Consider the following 17,194-nt stretch of genomic DNA (forward strand, 5'->3'; position numbering starts at 1 on the left):
ATGCAAATATCTCCTCAAATGTTTCGCCTAAAATTTCTGTTGTGTTGTGCGGTCTCACTTTAACTATCCGCACAATTTGTGATGGTACTGCTTCGTTTTGTCCTTGTCTGTAAGCTTTCAGAAAACATGGAGATATATGAACAAAATGAACGCAGATTGAGGACAGAGGGCTCTGTCGGTATCTGTATTTAATGTTGAGCATAAATGAGCCTCTAGTCAGCTGTAACATGTTCTGTAGTAACTAAAAAGGAAATTTAGCGTATCTCTATAGGTTTAGTACAGATAATAACCTAAATATTGACATCTTAGTTACTAAAAAAGCTGTCAGAAACTCAACCAACAATAGAAAATAAGAATAATATATTACCCAGAAGGAAAAAAAAAGTAAAAGTCCTTTGCAAGTGTTAAATCTTTAAAGTTTTCAGAATTTTTAGAGTAGATTTTCTTTGCAAATCAAATTGAAATGTACAATTAATCAATGCCATTTCTAAAAAGAAAGAAAGAAAGCAGCACAGCCACGTCCATGGCAGCCTCAACAGATGCCAAAGAATATATTAAGTGACTCCTCATGTTTATCGATACGAGTAGAGAATAGAATAAGGAACTCCTCTTTTTTAGCGATACGAGTAGAGAATTTGATATTTTACACTAACAGACTGAAAAACGAATTAAACTGTATAACACCACACTTGGAGGTAGGCGGTGGCAAAGGAGGACAGAGGTCACAACACCAATCACAACATGGCTGCTGTATACACTTGCACTAATTAAGCACTGTTGTTACAGTTATAGTATATATTTCCTTGTATTTATAATATTTCCTTGTTTTTATATTCTATATACATTTTATCAGCTCGCTTTCAATTTTAAAATCTTATATTTGAATGTACTTTTATACTTGTTTCCTAAATATTTTATCTGCTCGTTTTTAGTCTTACATTTTTATATTTGAATGTCATTTTATATATGTCTCTTTCCAATGATTTTAATGTTTTGTGTACAGCATTTTGAATTGCCCTGTTGTTGTTATACAAATAAACTTGCCTTGCCCTGCCAACAGCAGCAGCAAAAGTCATGTGAGGCCAAGAGAGAGCGGGGCAGGTGATGGATTCTGGGGCAGGGTATTGTAATCCTCCTAATAATAGCCCACCATGGCCATGGTTTAATCACTGCCCTGAGCTTCCAGCTTATAGACAGACCGTGCTCAAGATTATAGCGAACCCTGGTAGACTCTTGACATCATTAGACCCTAATGACATAAGCTTATAACACTTGTAAATCAAATTTTGTCCTGTCACTCCGAGGACTAATGAGGACATACAGTATGCTGACAGCGTGACAGGTTGAGATTGTGGCTTCAGGGCTGACTCACGTTCTTCTCCGCAGACACACACGCCGTAGTTCAGGATCAGGTGCTTATGGGACAACTGGCTCATCATGCTGGCAGCTTCAAAGAAAGACTGCAGGACAAGAGAAGATAAAAAAAAAAAACAGGTTATTTATGTGTAGGGGTGGGTAAAAATATCAATTCATCAATGCATTGCAATATATTTTTCCCCCAATTCAATATCGATCCATTAAATCCTCTGAATCAATTCAAGCTCCTGGCCAGTGGGGGCGCTGTGAGCAATACATTTGCGTTGTACAAACGGAGGCTGAACTGGAGCACACAGCAACAACAACATAGCAACCGAAGCAGGTAGCAGCAGTATTAAACCGCCTTTAACTTTAAAATCAGATGTTTGGAGTCATTTTGGATTCCAGTGTAAACCCGGGACACAGGAAATAGAAAAAAAGTTTTCAGTATTATTGTGCGAATGCTTTATTTTCAGTTGTTTTATTGCTCAAAAATGTTATGTGAGTTATATCACAATTGGCAAGAGAAAACAAATATAATTTAAGTTGACATGCACTTTACTTGAATGTTAATAGAGTACTGTCAGTACTGTTTTTTTTTTGTTTTTTTTACTTTTGCAGTCCGTTTTCAGTATTATTGTGCTAATGCTTTATTTTCAGATGTGTTATTGCTCAACAATGCTATGAATTATACCATGGCTGTTCATATGGGCATGAAAATAAATAATTATTTTAAAATGATCAACAATTACTCTGATGAATTATTTGTGTAATTCTACTTATTATTGAATCGATATCGAAACTTTTAAATCAATATCAAATCAAAATCGAATCGAATCATAAGGTTCTTAACAATACCCAGCCCTATTTATGTGTACATGATAGACAAAAAGGTAAACAAACAATCACAAAAACTGTTATTTTCATTTTTACAGGAGTAGTTTCATTCAATTTGTGCACCATCACTCACATGGAATGCACATTAACGCAAGATTTCTTGATGGACCTAATGAACAGTAGCAATAACTACAGCATACAAATCCTGTTTTAATGTTAATATTTGCACCTGACTATTTTAGACAGACTTGAAAAATTGTCTGTAGATGATAGAAAATAGGGGAAAATGCAAAATGATCAGTTTTGCTGGTTTTGCTGTTTATAGGTATGCGTTTGAGTAAGGTGAACCTTTTTGTTTCATTCTATAAAGTGCTGAAACATTTCTCTCGAATTTGAAATTAAAATATTGCCATTTAGAGCATTTATTGGCAGAAAATGACAACTGGTCAAAATAACACATTTGTGTTTTCAGACCTTGAATAATGCACAAAAAAAAAACCCCAAACATGTTCATATTAATTTTTTAAACAACATAACACTTATATTTTAACTTAGGAAGAGTTAAGAAATAATTATTGGTGGCTCATATCCAAATTAGGGGCGTTTCGGCGATTGAGACCCGCCTCATTCCAGGTATTGGACTGAAATGGACCCCTATTATCAGTCACTGCCCGAATTCACCAGCAGCTGGTTCCTTCTCAACATTGATGCACTGGAAGTAAATCTGATCCAAACTTTTATACCTTTTATGTTTTGTGTTTTTTATCAATAACCAAGTTGTAGCTGTACAAACAAAGTGTCTCTGCAAACAAAACGTTTTGCACATCTTTATAATCCACAGACCTCAGAGTAGTTCCTGTGGGCCTGGTCCAGGACTTTCATGACAACTTCGGTTTGGTGCATGAGTCCATAGTCTCCCAGCTCTTTGCGGACCCCTTTGAAGATTTTGGTAAATGTCCCTTGGCCTAAACTCTCCATCTGAAAGGAAAACCGTTATTGCAGTTTTCAATTCAACCTGTGATTATTATTAATTCAGCATAACATGCTGGTAATATTCACAGAATGATAGTGGTATAGAATGACAGTGTCACAACACAACAAGGTGGAACTCCAATACATTTTTATGTCATGGATTGTTGGACAGATGAAGAGATACAGACGTATGATAGACCTTAACATGCAAACTAAGCTTACAAATTCCAGATCTTCTTTCCTGATCTTGTGAAACACCATCTGACTGATGTTGTGTCGATGTAGAGACGGAGATATAGGCACTTCGGAGCCCTTGTTGCTCCTGCACACGAGGAGGCAGGACTTTTCTGTTGGTGGAGAGGAAAGGAAAACAATCTGATAGAAAAACTTTCTCAACTTTTAGACTATAGTTTCCTGAGTTTGTGGTGGTCAAACCTAGAGACAAACAGACAAAATCACTTGGAAAATGATAATGTGAGTCAGAGATTTAGTTTCAACATGTCACATATGTTGAAACTAAATGTCTACTTTATTCATTTCTGTGGAAATGGATGCATCATCATTTAAAATTCCCATTTCAGACCAATTCTGGTTTAACTACACCAGACACCTTTGAGTCATCCTGGTTGCTAGTGTCTACTCTATGTGTCCCAAATTTGATTTAAGTAGATTCTTTCTTTGAAGACTAGACCAAGATAATTTTGGCCTATCATAGAGATATCGTGTATATGTTGTCCAATGTGCACCGCTGTGACAGCTTCTTTTACAGAACATATAATACAGAAAACTATCTTTGAGGTATTTTAGTAATGGTGTCTTCATCTTGTTTGTCCAGCAGAGTGCTGCACACATTTTTTTCTCTCTCCATCACCTACAGAGGCTTAAAAGCAACCACAAACAGGTAGTTAAGTGTGGGACTACTTCTCAAAAGATCATAATGTAGTTGACCATGTAATACATTATTTGTACCACATATAATTATGTTAAACTGTGAATTTTCCTCCTCTAAAATCCGTATTCGCCTCAAAAACCCCATATCGGCTGAGCCTTATTGGAGACAAAGAGTCCAAAATGCTATCTCTGTATTCAGCAGCATATTAACATCATACAGCTGGAGGCCCATGGCTGAAATCCATCCATACTGGCTTATACTTTAATTAAACTCTCATTAACCTTGCAGCAGATAATGGTCTGATTTTAACACACACACAACCTTCACTAACGTTAACTAATCTCTCCAAAGCATACTAGGATAAATCCAGTGTCTGGGAGTTTTACCTTTGGATTTAGGTGGACAGCACTTGCTGAATTGGAAAATGACGCTGTCAGAGCGCACAGTTTCCTTTTGGTAACAGCTGAGAAGCTCCTGCAGGCTGCTGAAGTTTCTTTTGGTTCCACTGAGGTTAAACTCCCCGCTGGCAGACCGGGTTATCAGGCAGTGCTTGTATTCGACAGCATCATACGCCTGCAAGGGCCGACACAAAGAGGTTGGAAATGCATACGAGGTTTCAATATAAACACAGCGGGGGTGTTAATGTTTTTAAAACACTTTGGTGTTTCAACTAAAAAATTAGATACAGGTGCATCTCAAAAACATTTGAATATCATAGAATGGTTTATTTATGTCAGTAATTAAATTCAAGAAGTGGAAATAACACATTATATAGATGCATTATACACAGAATGAAACATTTCATGTCTCAAAAAAATTTATGTTACAAAAGAGAATTTAAAAAAGTATATTTAATATGGAAATGTTGGCCTCTGACGAGTATGTTCATCAATATGTTCTCAATAGTTGTTTGGTTCTATTTGATTTGAACTACTGGAAATGGACTTTTCTATGATATTCTATTTTAATGAGATGCATCTGTACTGTATTGGCACCACTGTAAACATATAAATTCAATTATACTGAGCCTAAGTTCCACATACAACCAGCAAAACAAAACACGGGCACAAAGACAGCTGATAAAATGTAGGCCCATGCAGATAAGGACAACAGAGGATGTATTTTTAACTGTGAAATTTGCAAACTACCACATGTGTGTGTCACCGACCTTAACGGGGAAAGTCAGGAAATACTTGTTGAAGTCTTTGGGGCTACATCTCAAAATGTACAATCCTCGCTTGTTTCCACTTCTCTGAAGCCGGTTAATGGCAAACTCCATTCTGCAACAAAAATAAAATGCAGGCACAGCAGGTTATTTAGCTGCATTTCTGCAGAGAAATACAGTATTACCTGCTAGGATATGTGATATATACAAGCCACCTGAGGAGGCTGATTTTTATGAAATATCTTAGATGTTGTTGCTCTAATGTCAGCACCTGTTGTGAACGACTTAAGGCCAAAAGTTTCCGGGGGGAACTTCCACTTTTTAACTTTGGTTTCGCACTACGTGCATCAATCTGCATAGCATTTGTTCTGCGTACTGTTGCATGAACTGTGACGGATCAGAACAAATTCACAAACACACATTGCTCTTCATGACAAATACATTCTAATTAGTAAAATAAATGACGTTCTTTACTTATTCATTTAACTTGATTTTTTCATTTTAGAAAGCTTGCAAACACTGTTGGTAAAATATAAATTAAGTAGGGATGGCCGTTTGGAAGAAGCCTACCAACTTGATTATCTATAACGTTAACAATCAATTAATCGATTAATCGCTGCGTGCATTCATGGGCAAAATAAAAGATATATATAGAGTACTATGCAAAAGCCTGTTTTGATAACAGATGCTTTTATTCTGAAAGGACGAGAAGAGACTTGATCCTGTTAATCGTAAAACGAACTCACATGAGATTAAACTGTAAAGATAACGTCGAGGTGTTCAATGTTTTATGTTTTAACCCCCGAAGAGGCATGAGGTTAGATTTCACAGTAATCCTGCATATTTAAGTGTGTTTTGTGTTTTAATGAGATTTGGATAAAATTAAACCAAGTAATTCATGCTAGCAAGGTACAGGAAAGGTACAGGATACAGTAAGCTAGTTATGCTCAAATTAATACTTGTATTTCTGTTTGTTTTATAATAAACTGTAGCTTTATCCAACTTAATTCTCAGCTCACTGGCTTATTCACGAACTGAACACTCAGCCGTGTTTCAGTACAGTGATACTGATATGCAGTCATAGATACAATTAAAATGAAAAAATACATAGATCGATTAAAAAATTCCATGTGATTGACCAAATTCTTAAGGACCATTAAATCGATCATTGATTAATTATTCCCATCCCTAATATTAGGCGTTTGATACTCTTTACTTACGAGATGGGGCCGTGGCAATGAGAAGCGATGGCCTCCACAAGCCTGGGAGGAGCCACTTCTTTACAAAGGTAGTGATGTGCGTCTGTCGTCAGCCGGTAGTAGCCGTCAATAAGGGACACAAAGGAGAGCGCTTCAGACAAGGTGGGGAACTCCAGCTCCTGAAATATATGAAGAAAAAAAAACACTTTTTAGCCACAACGTGTAAACTCTCTCCATTCTGCATCTGTCTCCAAACCATGTGTTATAATACTTAATCAGGGTTCGTACACTTTAGCAGTGGTCAAATTCAAGCATTTTTAAGGACTTTCAGGGTAAATTTTCAAGCTTTTCTAGTACCTTACACCTGTTGTAAATTGCATGCTTTAGATGAGTACTTACATACTAAAAGGGGGAGATTTCACTTCACCATACCAACAGCGATGGTATTACACTCTTAGGAGGAACGGTCTTCATTTCAGATAGGCTACTCATTATTATTGACATTGAACATGTGATTATCTATAGTCTATAGATGGATATAGTAAGATTGCAAGAGAAATACAGTAAGAATTTCAAGCATTTACAAGCACTTTATCCAAAATCCAAGCACTTTTTAAACCTTGAAAATACATTTAAATTCAAGCATTTTCAAGGATTTCAAGCCCCCGTACGAACCCTTTGTGCTTAATGCACTGAAAACAAGAGAGGAAACCAAATGCATCTTAATCTCCTCCAACCGCTGCTAAGTTTTCAGCCCCATCCGAGATAAATAACCTGATCAAAAGTCGTTCCTTTAGCTGGTTACAACAGAGTAAAGTGAGATTACCAGATTCTTTCCATCTTGTTTGTTAATGGTGACCACCCGACTCTCCGCAGCTCCCTCCTTGCTGGCCTGTTTGATGCTGACATCAGTGACATCGGGGAAGTCGCACAAGGTCTGCAGCTCCTGGACGAATTGTATAAGAAACAACTTTTGTCATAATATTATCAGTAATGCCTCCAGAGGGACAAAACCAACAAACAGTTTATCCCACAAACAAGTACTGTCTGTACTGCCACAACAATGCTTTAAAATACACACACAGAGGAAAAAACACAGTTGACTTGTGTGGTAGTTTATTCTGAAATACTGCCAATGCTTGGGGACACAATTCTGGGTTTCTAGTTGTTGTCTCCATCTTTCTTTATCTCTCAATTCTCCGATTTCCTTCTGCAACACCCTCACATTTTGAGAGCTTATAGCTGTTACTTCTGAGCTCCCTCCGATATAGTCGTCTTCCGCCATTATTTCAGTTCTGGAAAAGTCCCATGTTGCATTGCGACACTCCCACATGTATCTCATTTTGTGTCTTTTTTTTAGTCATTTTGTGTCTTTTTTTAGTCATTTTGTGTCTTTTTTGGTCATTTTGTGTCTTTTTTTAGTCATTTTGTGTCTTTTTTGGTCATTTTGTCTTTTTGTGTATTATTTTGGAGATGATTTCAGTTCTGGAAAAGTCCCATGTTGCATTGCGACACTCCCACGTGTATTCTGATGCATTTCATTGGCCAAGAGGCCGAAAATAGGTGGAAAAAAATACAAATACAACAAAACGACGTATTGGCTTTCCCGGCTTTAATGGGTTAAAGGCCTCCAGTACTGCACTAGTTTGAAAGTCCTTTTACTAACCTGGTCAGAATCCTTTAGTTTCTCTCGACACCACTGGATGCCACTGTCTGCTGCCACCAGGATGACGAGCTGTCCGCTGGACGGATCCCTGACCTGGAAGGTCTCTGTGTAGAAGGTCTTTTCCAGGGACTCCATGCTGATGAGGTACTTGAGCTTGAGGTCGCGTGCCGTGGTCCGACACTGACTGAACTGCTGGATGAAGCGCTTGAAGCGGAAGCGGATTCGCTTGCGTGTCAAGAAGTTGCAGTCCTGGATCTGAGCTCTCATGTCCTTCGGCAAGAAGGACTTATAGCTGGAAGTGAGAAGAGGGATGCATTATTGTTTTTAGCTTTCATCATAAATCCTTTCATTCAAAATGTCTTTATCGCATGCATTCAAATAAATACTACAAATATTTGAGTGGAGAAAGTAATTTTTCAAATATGTAATTGTTCATTCAATTGTTCATCGTTCAGTCATTTTAATGCCGACTTTACGGCGCTGTGTAAAAAGAAAACTTTTGTCTCTAATAAAAAGAAGTTTAAGCTTCGACTAACACTAGCAAGGCACTTGGACTGAAGCTCCTACCCTAAATATTTTCTTTTTAAAGAGCGCTGAAATCTGAAAATGTTTATAGCTCAGAGAATCAAAAACTGTTGAGTTCTGAGAGTATTGAATGCTCTGTCAGATGTTGTTTACTTATTCTCTGATCAGATATTTCTAGATCTGAGAGACTAATTTCAAACTAATTTAAATCATTCTACATCTGTTCTTGTTAAAACAATAGACACTGATATGTTTCAGATCTTCATAGTCCCTCAAGGGCAAAAAACACAAACACAATATACAAGAGGACATTCATCACCGCAGTTACAGTGAACAAAACAAACAAATAAAATATATTCATCTGTCTGTTAGAAGTATTGCCAACCAGACACAAAAAAGGCTTTGCCACAAAAGCTTAATATTCTTTAAAGTAAGTTATCAAAAAAGCATTTCCTTGGTATCAGTGCAGAAAATCAGGGTTGGTTTTGGCACATATTACACCGCTACATCAATTAGTGCTGACGATGTGTTAATTTCAGATAATTCCACAAGATTCTGATCAAAAGCAGCCTTTGTTTTCCAGCGGTACCTTATCGTGTGGTAGATGTCCAGCGGGGACATCTGCCTCTCCTTGGCTGTTCTCGTCATATCGAGCACAGCCATACCGAGGCACTCCTCCTGAGTCTCATGGCAGTTGGGGATCTTCACCAACCCATTGACAAAATCATTCCTCCACTGCGAACAGAGAGGAACCGTTACTGCTACAGATGAACCCATTTTACACTAAATGCACACAGATGTGGGCAGCAACTTGAATACTACAGAATTTAATCAAATTGCCACAAATTCATTTATTGTTGTACTTTGAAAAAGGAAGGCTTCAGATTTGTTTTAGGCTACGTTTACACGAGGACGGTCTGAACAGAAGACGCAAAAGTGGCGTTGCGTCTTCACTTTTTATTCCTCGTTTAGACGAGCGTTTTCGGGAGGAAATCTGCGTGTATACGGTGACGCAAAAGTGTGTGAAATTCGATTGTATGCATGCCAGGCGGCATCACTTAAAGCCATAAGAGCATCTTTGGGCATGCAGAAGTTTTCACGCCACACATTTTCATCAGCTTCTCCTTCCACAAAGTTCTCCACCATCACTAGATCTCCCAGGTCTCGTTCACAGCCGTCTGACTCGCCTCCGACGAATTGCTGCATCCAAAATGTGATAGAGGTAATTCCAGATCCTTCTCTGTTCACTAATACTATCTGTACATATCTTGTACATTTGGTGGAAAGACTCCTGTAAGTTTATTAGAGCTGCCAGAGCAGCTTGAAGGTCCGACGCATGGAAATAATCCCACGTTTGTTTATTTTCCTGTACTGGAGCATGTATGTGACGTAAACACATACGTGACGTGAGCAGATCTGAGCAGAGTTTTGCGTCTTGTCAGTGTAGACGGACACGCTACGGAGGAGCGGATTAAACTTTTCCACTTTGGAAGGTGGTTTCAGATTTTTGCGTTTTTAAACCCCAAAAACACCGTCACCATCTAAACGAAAGGCACTTCCGATAAAATATTTTGTCGTTTTTACCCGCAAGCGTCCTCGTGTAAACAGGGCCTTAGTTCTATTATTTAACCTCCAGCTGGTACATGCTGGGACATACTTCCCTTTACAAGCCATAACACCCTGACTTTATCACGTCAGCTCCAGATTAGACTGCCAGGAATTCAACATATCCTTCACAGAGCAAAACACAACATCTGTCCAGAGTGAACGCGAGCATGTGTAATGGCTTAATGGCTGCATACACACAATGTGTTCCACCCTCAAATGACCCCCGCACTAGTGTTTCCCTTCTCCCTTGCAGCCTTGTCCCGAGCCACCAGTGCTGATTTCCACAAGCATAATTCCACATAATCCTTTAGTTCACTCAGAGTTCAGCTCCAGTCATAATAGTGGCTCGAGTTACCTGGATTCACCTATCCTACAGACCTTGTTTCGATTGCAATTTCGTTTAAACCAATCCTGTGTTGACTGAGGGCATGCAAGGCTCTGCAGAGCTGACACAGGTTCTGCTGACACATAAAATCATTGCTGTGTGAAAAAAAACCCTAATCTGTGATTATAACTTGGCTTTCCTATGACCAAAAACACAAACACTCAAGCAGCCAACACAGAGACGGCAAAATTGAAAATGCAGTCCATTAAAACACACAGCTAAGCCACACGGTTGACTGGTAGGCATCTCTTTTCTTGATTTTTATGAACATGGTGTGGTTTATTTATAGTAAATACTGCATAACCTTTGCTGCTTCTGTAAATATTCAGTTGCTGCAATCCCCGGCTAAAAATAGTCGCCAAAAACGTGACATTTTTAGACCTGCTTACTAATGCCTAAAGTGTCCGCCTATTTTAAAAAAAAATGATGGTCTATATTTGTAGCCTGTATTTAAATATTTAAGTCTTCACTAGGAGCCTATAGACTTGAGGAGGACAGATAACATTGGAAAATAGACAGGCATATTCCTGGTTTATTGTGGGCAATAAACTATAATACATTATTGGCATATTGCTCCCAAATGTTATCATTTGGTCACATTTAATTATCAAAATGAGACACCGAACCTGAAAAAAATCTTTCTGCTTTGTCAGTAATCGAGCCTTCCTGACTGTAACCTTTCAATATGAAGAAACTTTCCTTTTTTGGACAATAGTTTAGCTCTAAGTTTTGCTATCGTCTGTAAAACCAAGAATGGATAAACCCTTGAAGTGCACGCAAAAAAATAGTGAGCTTGAATTTAATTTGTTCTCTGATTCAGGTTTTGTGCACACTGAGGTGCGGATTTTTGCATGCATGTTGGAAAATTGTTCCTAAGGAGTTTCTGAGTTCCCTCTCACATGAGAGATATAAGTTCACATGCTGAAAGTGACAACTCTCTTGTTGGTGCCACTTGCTTGCAGGTACTGCCCCTCGTTTTTACAGACTTCAGTGTGTCAGCTGACTGAAATCCTTTATCGCCAAAAATATCTTTGGACAAACAAGGTTTAATAGCTTGTTACTTCACTGTGCTTATCAGGATCCTCAGGCGATACTTTAAAAAAAGCCTGAAATTTTAAGATGTGTCATAACACACTGATGTCACTGCACAAAATGCACCAGAATGTTTTATTAATTTGACCTGCATAGAAATGAATAATATCTGCCCAGTTTATGCAACTTCATGCTGAAGTTCTCACCTGAGAGAAGAGGTATGACATCACAAAGTCATCCAGGACAGGACTTTCTGAGCCCTTGGCGACCCCGTATCGATACGCCCGGGACGCCCCACCACTGTACCAGCCAGGGAAGTAGTACCTGAAATAAACACAATGCATTAGGTCACATGGACATTTATATTTAAAACTGGAAGAAACATGTAAGAAGCAATGCAGAAGCAACATAATGTAGAATACCTTAGCCTGAAAAACACATCTTCAGAAGCCAGTTCGTCAAGCTGGAAGATGTGGTTTGGTGAAAACCACAAGCGGTCTCGCTCTCGAAAGAGACCAAACAGGTTGCAGTACAGAGGGGATATACCTAAAGCAGACAAAGGACAAGGAACGACATTATGTTCTGTATACTTGTACTCCATTCAGTTATGTAACATGTTCTTTAAAACAGTACAGGCTTTAGTGTGTGTTACCAGCCTGATCCAAATCAATGGTCCTTGTTCAGTGATAAAAAATAAAGTGGAAAAAGTGATTACAGTACACATGTAGAAGCTGTGTCATTTTGGGTGAAACTCAGAGCAATACACAACAGATTATGCTTCAGTGCACACACTGACAAACTATCTGTTTCTAATATCCACACAAGTGACCAAAAGGTCAATAAAGATTGTTTAAAATGTCAGTTGTGTTTGGATTATCATCAAACACAAAACATGTGATTCCAACAACATGCAGGTTAGTCAGTCTAGCCTCCTGCTGCAGGGCCCTGCTTGGTGTATTAGTTGCATCACACTTTTATTGACTCTTAAATTGTACCTCTGCAGAAAAAAACACACCAAGCAAAGCAAATTCACCATTTGTTTTTGCTTATCCTTAAGAGGAGTAAAGAAAGCGAAACAAACTGTAAATAAAGCATTGAGAATATTGAACAAGCCAACGATTTCTCAGCTGATAGGTTTCACTGTGGCCTCTTGATAACCTTATCTCGGGACCTATGCCCCGAGTTACAGCAAAACACATGAATGGGGGTGCATTATGCAGGCTTCCACGGCTGGAGTACTCACTGCACGCCTTGGCTGCATCTATACACAGCTCCTCAGCCACATAGTCTCCTGGTGGGTAGCCGAGGAAGCTGCAATTTGTCGCTCCTTGGCTGCTGTGATAGAAATGAAGCTTCAGAACAGCAGCGGCCGGCCTTGTGTCTGGAGATTCCCGATGGGCGGTCCCATTTTGGTGCACCGCGGGGCATGTCTCAGTCACAGTGTCCATAGCTGGCTGGCAGGACATCAACAACACACAACCTTCAATCAGATAAATGTCAAATGTCAGCAGAAAGAAGAAAGGCTTCTTTTTCTATCTCTCTCTCTCCTTTTTTTTTTTTTTTTTTTTTAGCAAAGTGTGATGAATTTAACATCGTGATCAGCCAAGTTACATGGTCTCAACTGTTGCATAAACTGTTATCAAAATTCCAGCATTACATAAAACTGCAGTGCTAAGGAACCAAAGGTTAAAAAAAGATTCTGTAAATCTAATTCAAAAGTAGGGCAACTCCCAATGAGAGTTATAAAATACAAACATGTTTAATTATAAAAGGAGTAATGGAAATGTTTAGCCCTGCTGCATGTTATTGCTGGTTATTGAGTTTACAGATGAATGTTTTATTTATTCACAGTGGATATAGCTAAACTTTTTGAGGCATTTTCATGCTCTACTGTCAGAGGGACAGAGACAGATTGGAAAGTTGAGAGAGAGGGGAAGACATGCAGCAAATGGCCCCAGGCTGGATTCAAACCCAGGCCACTGCGGTTAGGACTCACACTTAATCGTACACGCTCCACCTCATAACTAGACTTTTTTATCCAACAGAAAGAAGTACTTCTGCATGGAGGAGTCATTTTTTCTATATAGGAGACACTGTGCAGATACTTCAACAGTCACCCCTATTGCAGAAAGGTTTAAAATAAATACATAAATGCAATGTCCAGTTGTGCAAAGCTTTGGTCATAATTGCTCCCAAATTTGTGGTGGTAAATTCTCATGCTATTAATAATACTGTGCTTCATATTTGCACTAAACTGTATAAAATTGTTGTTCATTTTGACATTGCACCCCTCTTCAATCAAAGTTGTTTATTTTTATTTTTTTAAGTAATCTATTCATGGTGTAGTCTTGAGAAAAATGCCTATCACAATTTCTTAGCTTCCAAGGAAAACACACGAAAGCAGCAAATCCTTACATTTGAGGAAGTGAAAATAGTAAGAGCTCAGCATTTTAACTTGGTCAGTGACTTAAAGTAATAATTACTCATCAAAGTTGTTGTCAGTTAATTCTCTGGCAATCCAGAACTCCTTTAATCAGCTAGTTGATGGAGCACTTGTATGATTATTGGTCGGTAAGGAGATAAACACTACACTTTAATATACAGCATGCTGTTGGTTGTATTGACATTTCCCACAGAAAGTGAAAAGAGGATATGGCACCTGACATCTGTGGATTTGGCATTCAGTTAACTTCTGCAAAACACACAAAGGATGCCTGGCGTTGCACCTCATGTGATTTTATAATGGACTTTACACTAAATGCATCCAATGAAGCTCTAATTATGACTTTCAGGAGCACAAAAATAGGAAAACTGCATTTTAATTCTGGGCAATGACAAGACATGCAACAGTTTCTGGACGCTGTTGGTTGTTATTGATTGATTGATTGATTGATTGATTGATAATTGTCACAGCAGTCTGGTATTTAAGTACAATAAAATACAATAGAATAAATAACTGAGGAAGAATAAATAAAAACAACAATAGAAAAAAACACAGAATAGAAGAGGGACACTTAAGAAGTTAAAAAGAAGATAAGTTGGTAGGTAAGATGGTGGTAATTATAATTATACTGATAATATGATGGTAATGATGTTATTGTGACTAGACAGTATATAATAAAGTACTTATATAATAAAATATAATAATAATAATAATATTAATAATATGATAAAATAAAATAATATATAATAATAATAATAACGCCAGTATAATAATAATAATAGTAGTATATCACAGTATAAAGTAATAATAGTATGGTAGCAACTGTATATATGTATATAATAATAATAATAATAATAATAATAATAATAATGATAATAATAATAGAAGTAGTAGTAGTAGTAGTAGTAATAATAATAATAATAATAATAATAATAATAACATAGCAATATGTCATATATTTAGCCTGTGCAGGGTGTGCATACCTACATAACAATACACTTTTGGTGAAGTTTTTTGTGTTTCCTGCAAAACTTGATAAAATTAGTTAGGCGATTATTTTAACAGGGTGACGATATGATGTGAAGTACATTTCAAGTATTGGAGTGGAGTGTTGTACAGGTGCACAGTGCAAAAAGTGACAGTAGATTCAGTGCAGTTCAGTAATGTTGGCTCTGACAGAGGTAGATGAGTTATGACAAGTTCAGTGCTCACATGAACGTCGTCACGTAAAATTGCAAATCACAATTTGACAGCAGAACTGGACACATCAAACACAACAGTCAGATATAACTTGGCTACAGAACAAACTCATGGAGGCCGTGATCTTGCAGCGTGCTACTGTTAGCTTCAATAGATTAACTTAACCTTACAGACCCACCTCTGTGTCACTTAGCCACAATACAAGCAACGATATGCGAATATATTGCAGCAACTTAACCAACTTGTGTTAGAGGTTTACTTCTGTGCACTTAAATAACCCAGATAAAAGCTGTCAAGTTGTATCAATAAGTAAAAACACTTACTTTTGTAGATGAGCCAGGCTAGTTAGCTAGCTCGCTGCTAGCTTCTAGGCCAGCGCTGCAGCCAGGACGAGCGAGTTTGACAGCTAGAGCCAGACACTCAGTTCTTTAAAATCACACTACAGCCCCAAATAACCAACATGTTTAATGGCCGACATGCATCTGGAATATTCTTACTTCCATGTCGCACTCAGCTGGCCAGCCTGCTCCATAAACTACCTGCGTTCAGCCCAGCGTTTCCCATCTCACTCCAGAGGAACTTTAGCCGTCTATCTTGTCAATCTTATAACTTAAATAGCTACAAACCACGTCGCGCTATGTTGCAAACTGGTCCGATAACACGGGATTCATCTGCAAGCAATCATCTTCCTGTTCCAGAAACTGTAGCTACAGCTCTACTGCGACAGTCACATTATTGACATCTGATCAACTGAATGGCTTTAACTCTGACAAGGCAGCTAGTTTGTCAGTAGCAGCCGAAGCCTCAAACCAGTCAACAAACCAGCCTCTCCCACCATACTAATGCTGCGTTCAGGGCCCGTCGGAAATGTCACCCCTACATTATGTCATAATTACAAAAAAGAGAAAGAAAATAGTTCAAGTATCCAAATATCAACAGCAAAATAATATTTGCATAGTAGGCTATTATAACTACAAATTATAAAGTATACATTTACACATTCATATCGTTACCCTGTTAAAATAATCTAATTTTTTCAAGTTTTGCAGGAAACACAAAAAACTTCATCAAAAGTGTAACATATGACATTTATTGATCATTTCACTCAAAAATGATGTAACAAAGGATGGCTTTTGGCATAGTAGTAACACTGTGTGTAAATTATGTAACTTAAGAGAGATAAATGACTTAGGCAATTTTTTGAAAATGCCTTTGTGACTTAAGCAAGATATGGTAACACTTTATTTTGAAGGTGTCGAAAACCATGGAAAATAGTTTTCTTGATAATACCATTCATTAACGTTCATTAAAATGAACAAGAAATTGAAGGAAAAAATGGTCTAATAATGTTTTCCATGACTGTATACATGCATATATTATACATAACTAGTGGTGGAAGAAGTATTCAGATGCCTTACTTAAGTAAAAGTACTAATACCACACTGCAGCATTACTCCACTTCAAGCAAAATTCCTGCATTAAAATATATGCAATATATATATATATATATATATATATAAATGCAGCATTTTAATGTTTTCAAGGTAGGTCTCATTTTACTACTTAATATACTTTTATGTAACATGCGTAATCATTTTAAATTGATCATATTTTTTTCATTTTAAATCTTGACCTGAAAAGTAACTAGAGCTGGCAGCTAAATGTAGTGGAGTTAAGAGTACAATACTTGCCCTTAAAATGTAATGAAGGAGAAGTAAAAAGTTACACATGTGGAAATACTACTACTTTAGTACAATAACCTCAAAATTGTACTTAATTGTACTTACAGTACTTCCAAATAAGTTGGTAGGCTGTGCAAAATGCGAATACAAACAGAATGCATCTTATCCAGAATGAGTGTAGGTAATATATTTAAGAGAAGTTTAAGTATTAAATGCCTTGTCTTTGTACTGT

At 37.6% G+C, this 17,194-nt stretch overlaps 1 protein-coding gene across 2 annotated transcripts in view; it reads right to left on the reverse strand.

The window, feature by feature from the left end:
- jak2b (Janus kinase 2b) overlaps nucleotides 1–16,095 on the reverse strand; it is a 34,090-nt gene extending 17,995 nt beyond the window's left edge. The window contains exons 1-13 of one of the 2 annotated variants that reach the window (XM_059336997.1): nucleotides 15,604–16,095; nucleotides 12,881–13,091; nucleotides 12,060–12,183; nucleotides 11,844–11,961; nucleotides 9,202–9,347; nucleotides 8,088–8,379; nucleotides 7,248–7,367; nucleotides 6,443–6,600; nucleotides 5,226–5,337; nucleotides 4,444–4,630; nucleotides 3,388–3,512; nucleotides 3,037–3,171; nucleotides 1,373–1,460 (exon numbers count right to left, since the gene is read on the reverse strand). In XM_059336997.1, coding sequence (XP_059192980.1) covers nucleotides 1,373–1,460; nucleotides 3,037–3,171; nucleotides 3,388–3,512; nucleotides 4,444–4,630; nucleotides 5,226–5,337; nucleotides 6,443–6,600; nucleotides 7,248–7,367; nucleotides 8,088–8,379; nucleotides 9,202–9,347; nucleotides 11,844–11,961; nucleotides 12,060–12,183; nucleotides 12,881–13,085 — 1,810 coding nt within the window. In that variant the 5' untranslated portion in view covers nucleotides 13,086–13,091; nucleotides 15,604–16,095. Of the gene's footprint in view, nucleotides 1–1,372; nucleotides 1,461–3,036; nucleotides 3,172–3,387; nucleotides 3,513–4,443; nucleotides 4,631–5,225; nucleotides 5,338–6,442; nucleotides 6,601–7,247; nucleotides 7,368–8,087; nucleotides 8,380–9,201; nucleotides 9,348–11,843; nucleotides 11,962–12,059; nucleotides 12,184–12,880; nucleotides 13,118–15,603 lie in introns of both variants that reach the window. The other variant, XM_059336996.1, reaches the window with a different exon arrangement.
- Nucleotides 16,096–17,194: the final 1,099 nt, after the last annotated feature.

Source organism: Centropristis striata, chromosome 7, assembly GCF_030273125.1.
Source record: "Centropristis striata isolate RG_2023a ecotype Rhode Island chromosome 7, C.striata_1.0, whole genome shotgun sequence".
Classification (NCBI taxonomy): Eukaryota; Metazoa; Chordata; class Actinopteri; order Perciformes; family Serranidae; genus Centropristis; species Centropristis striata.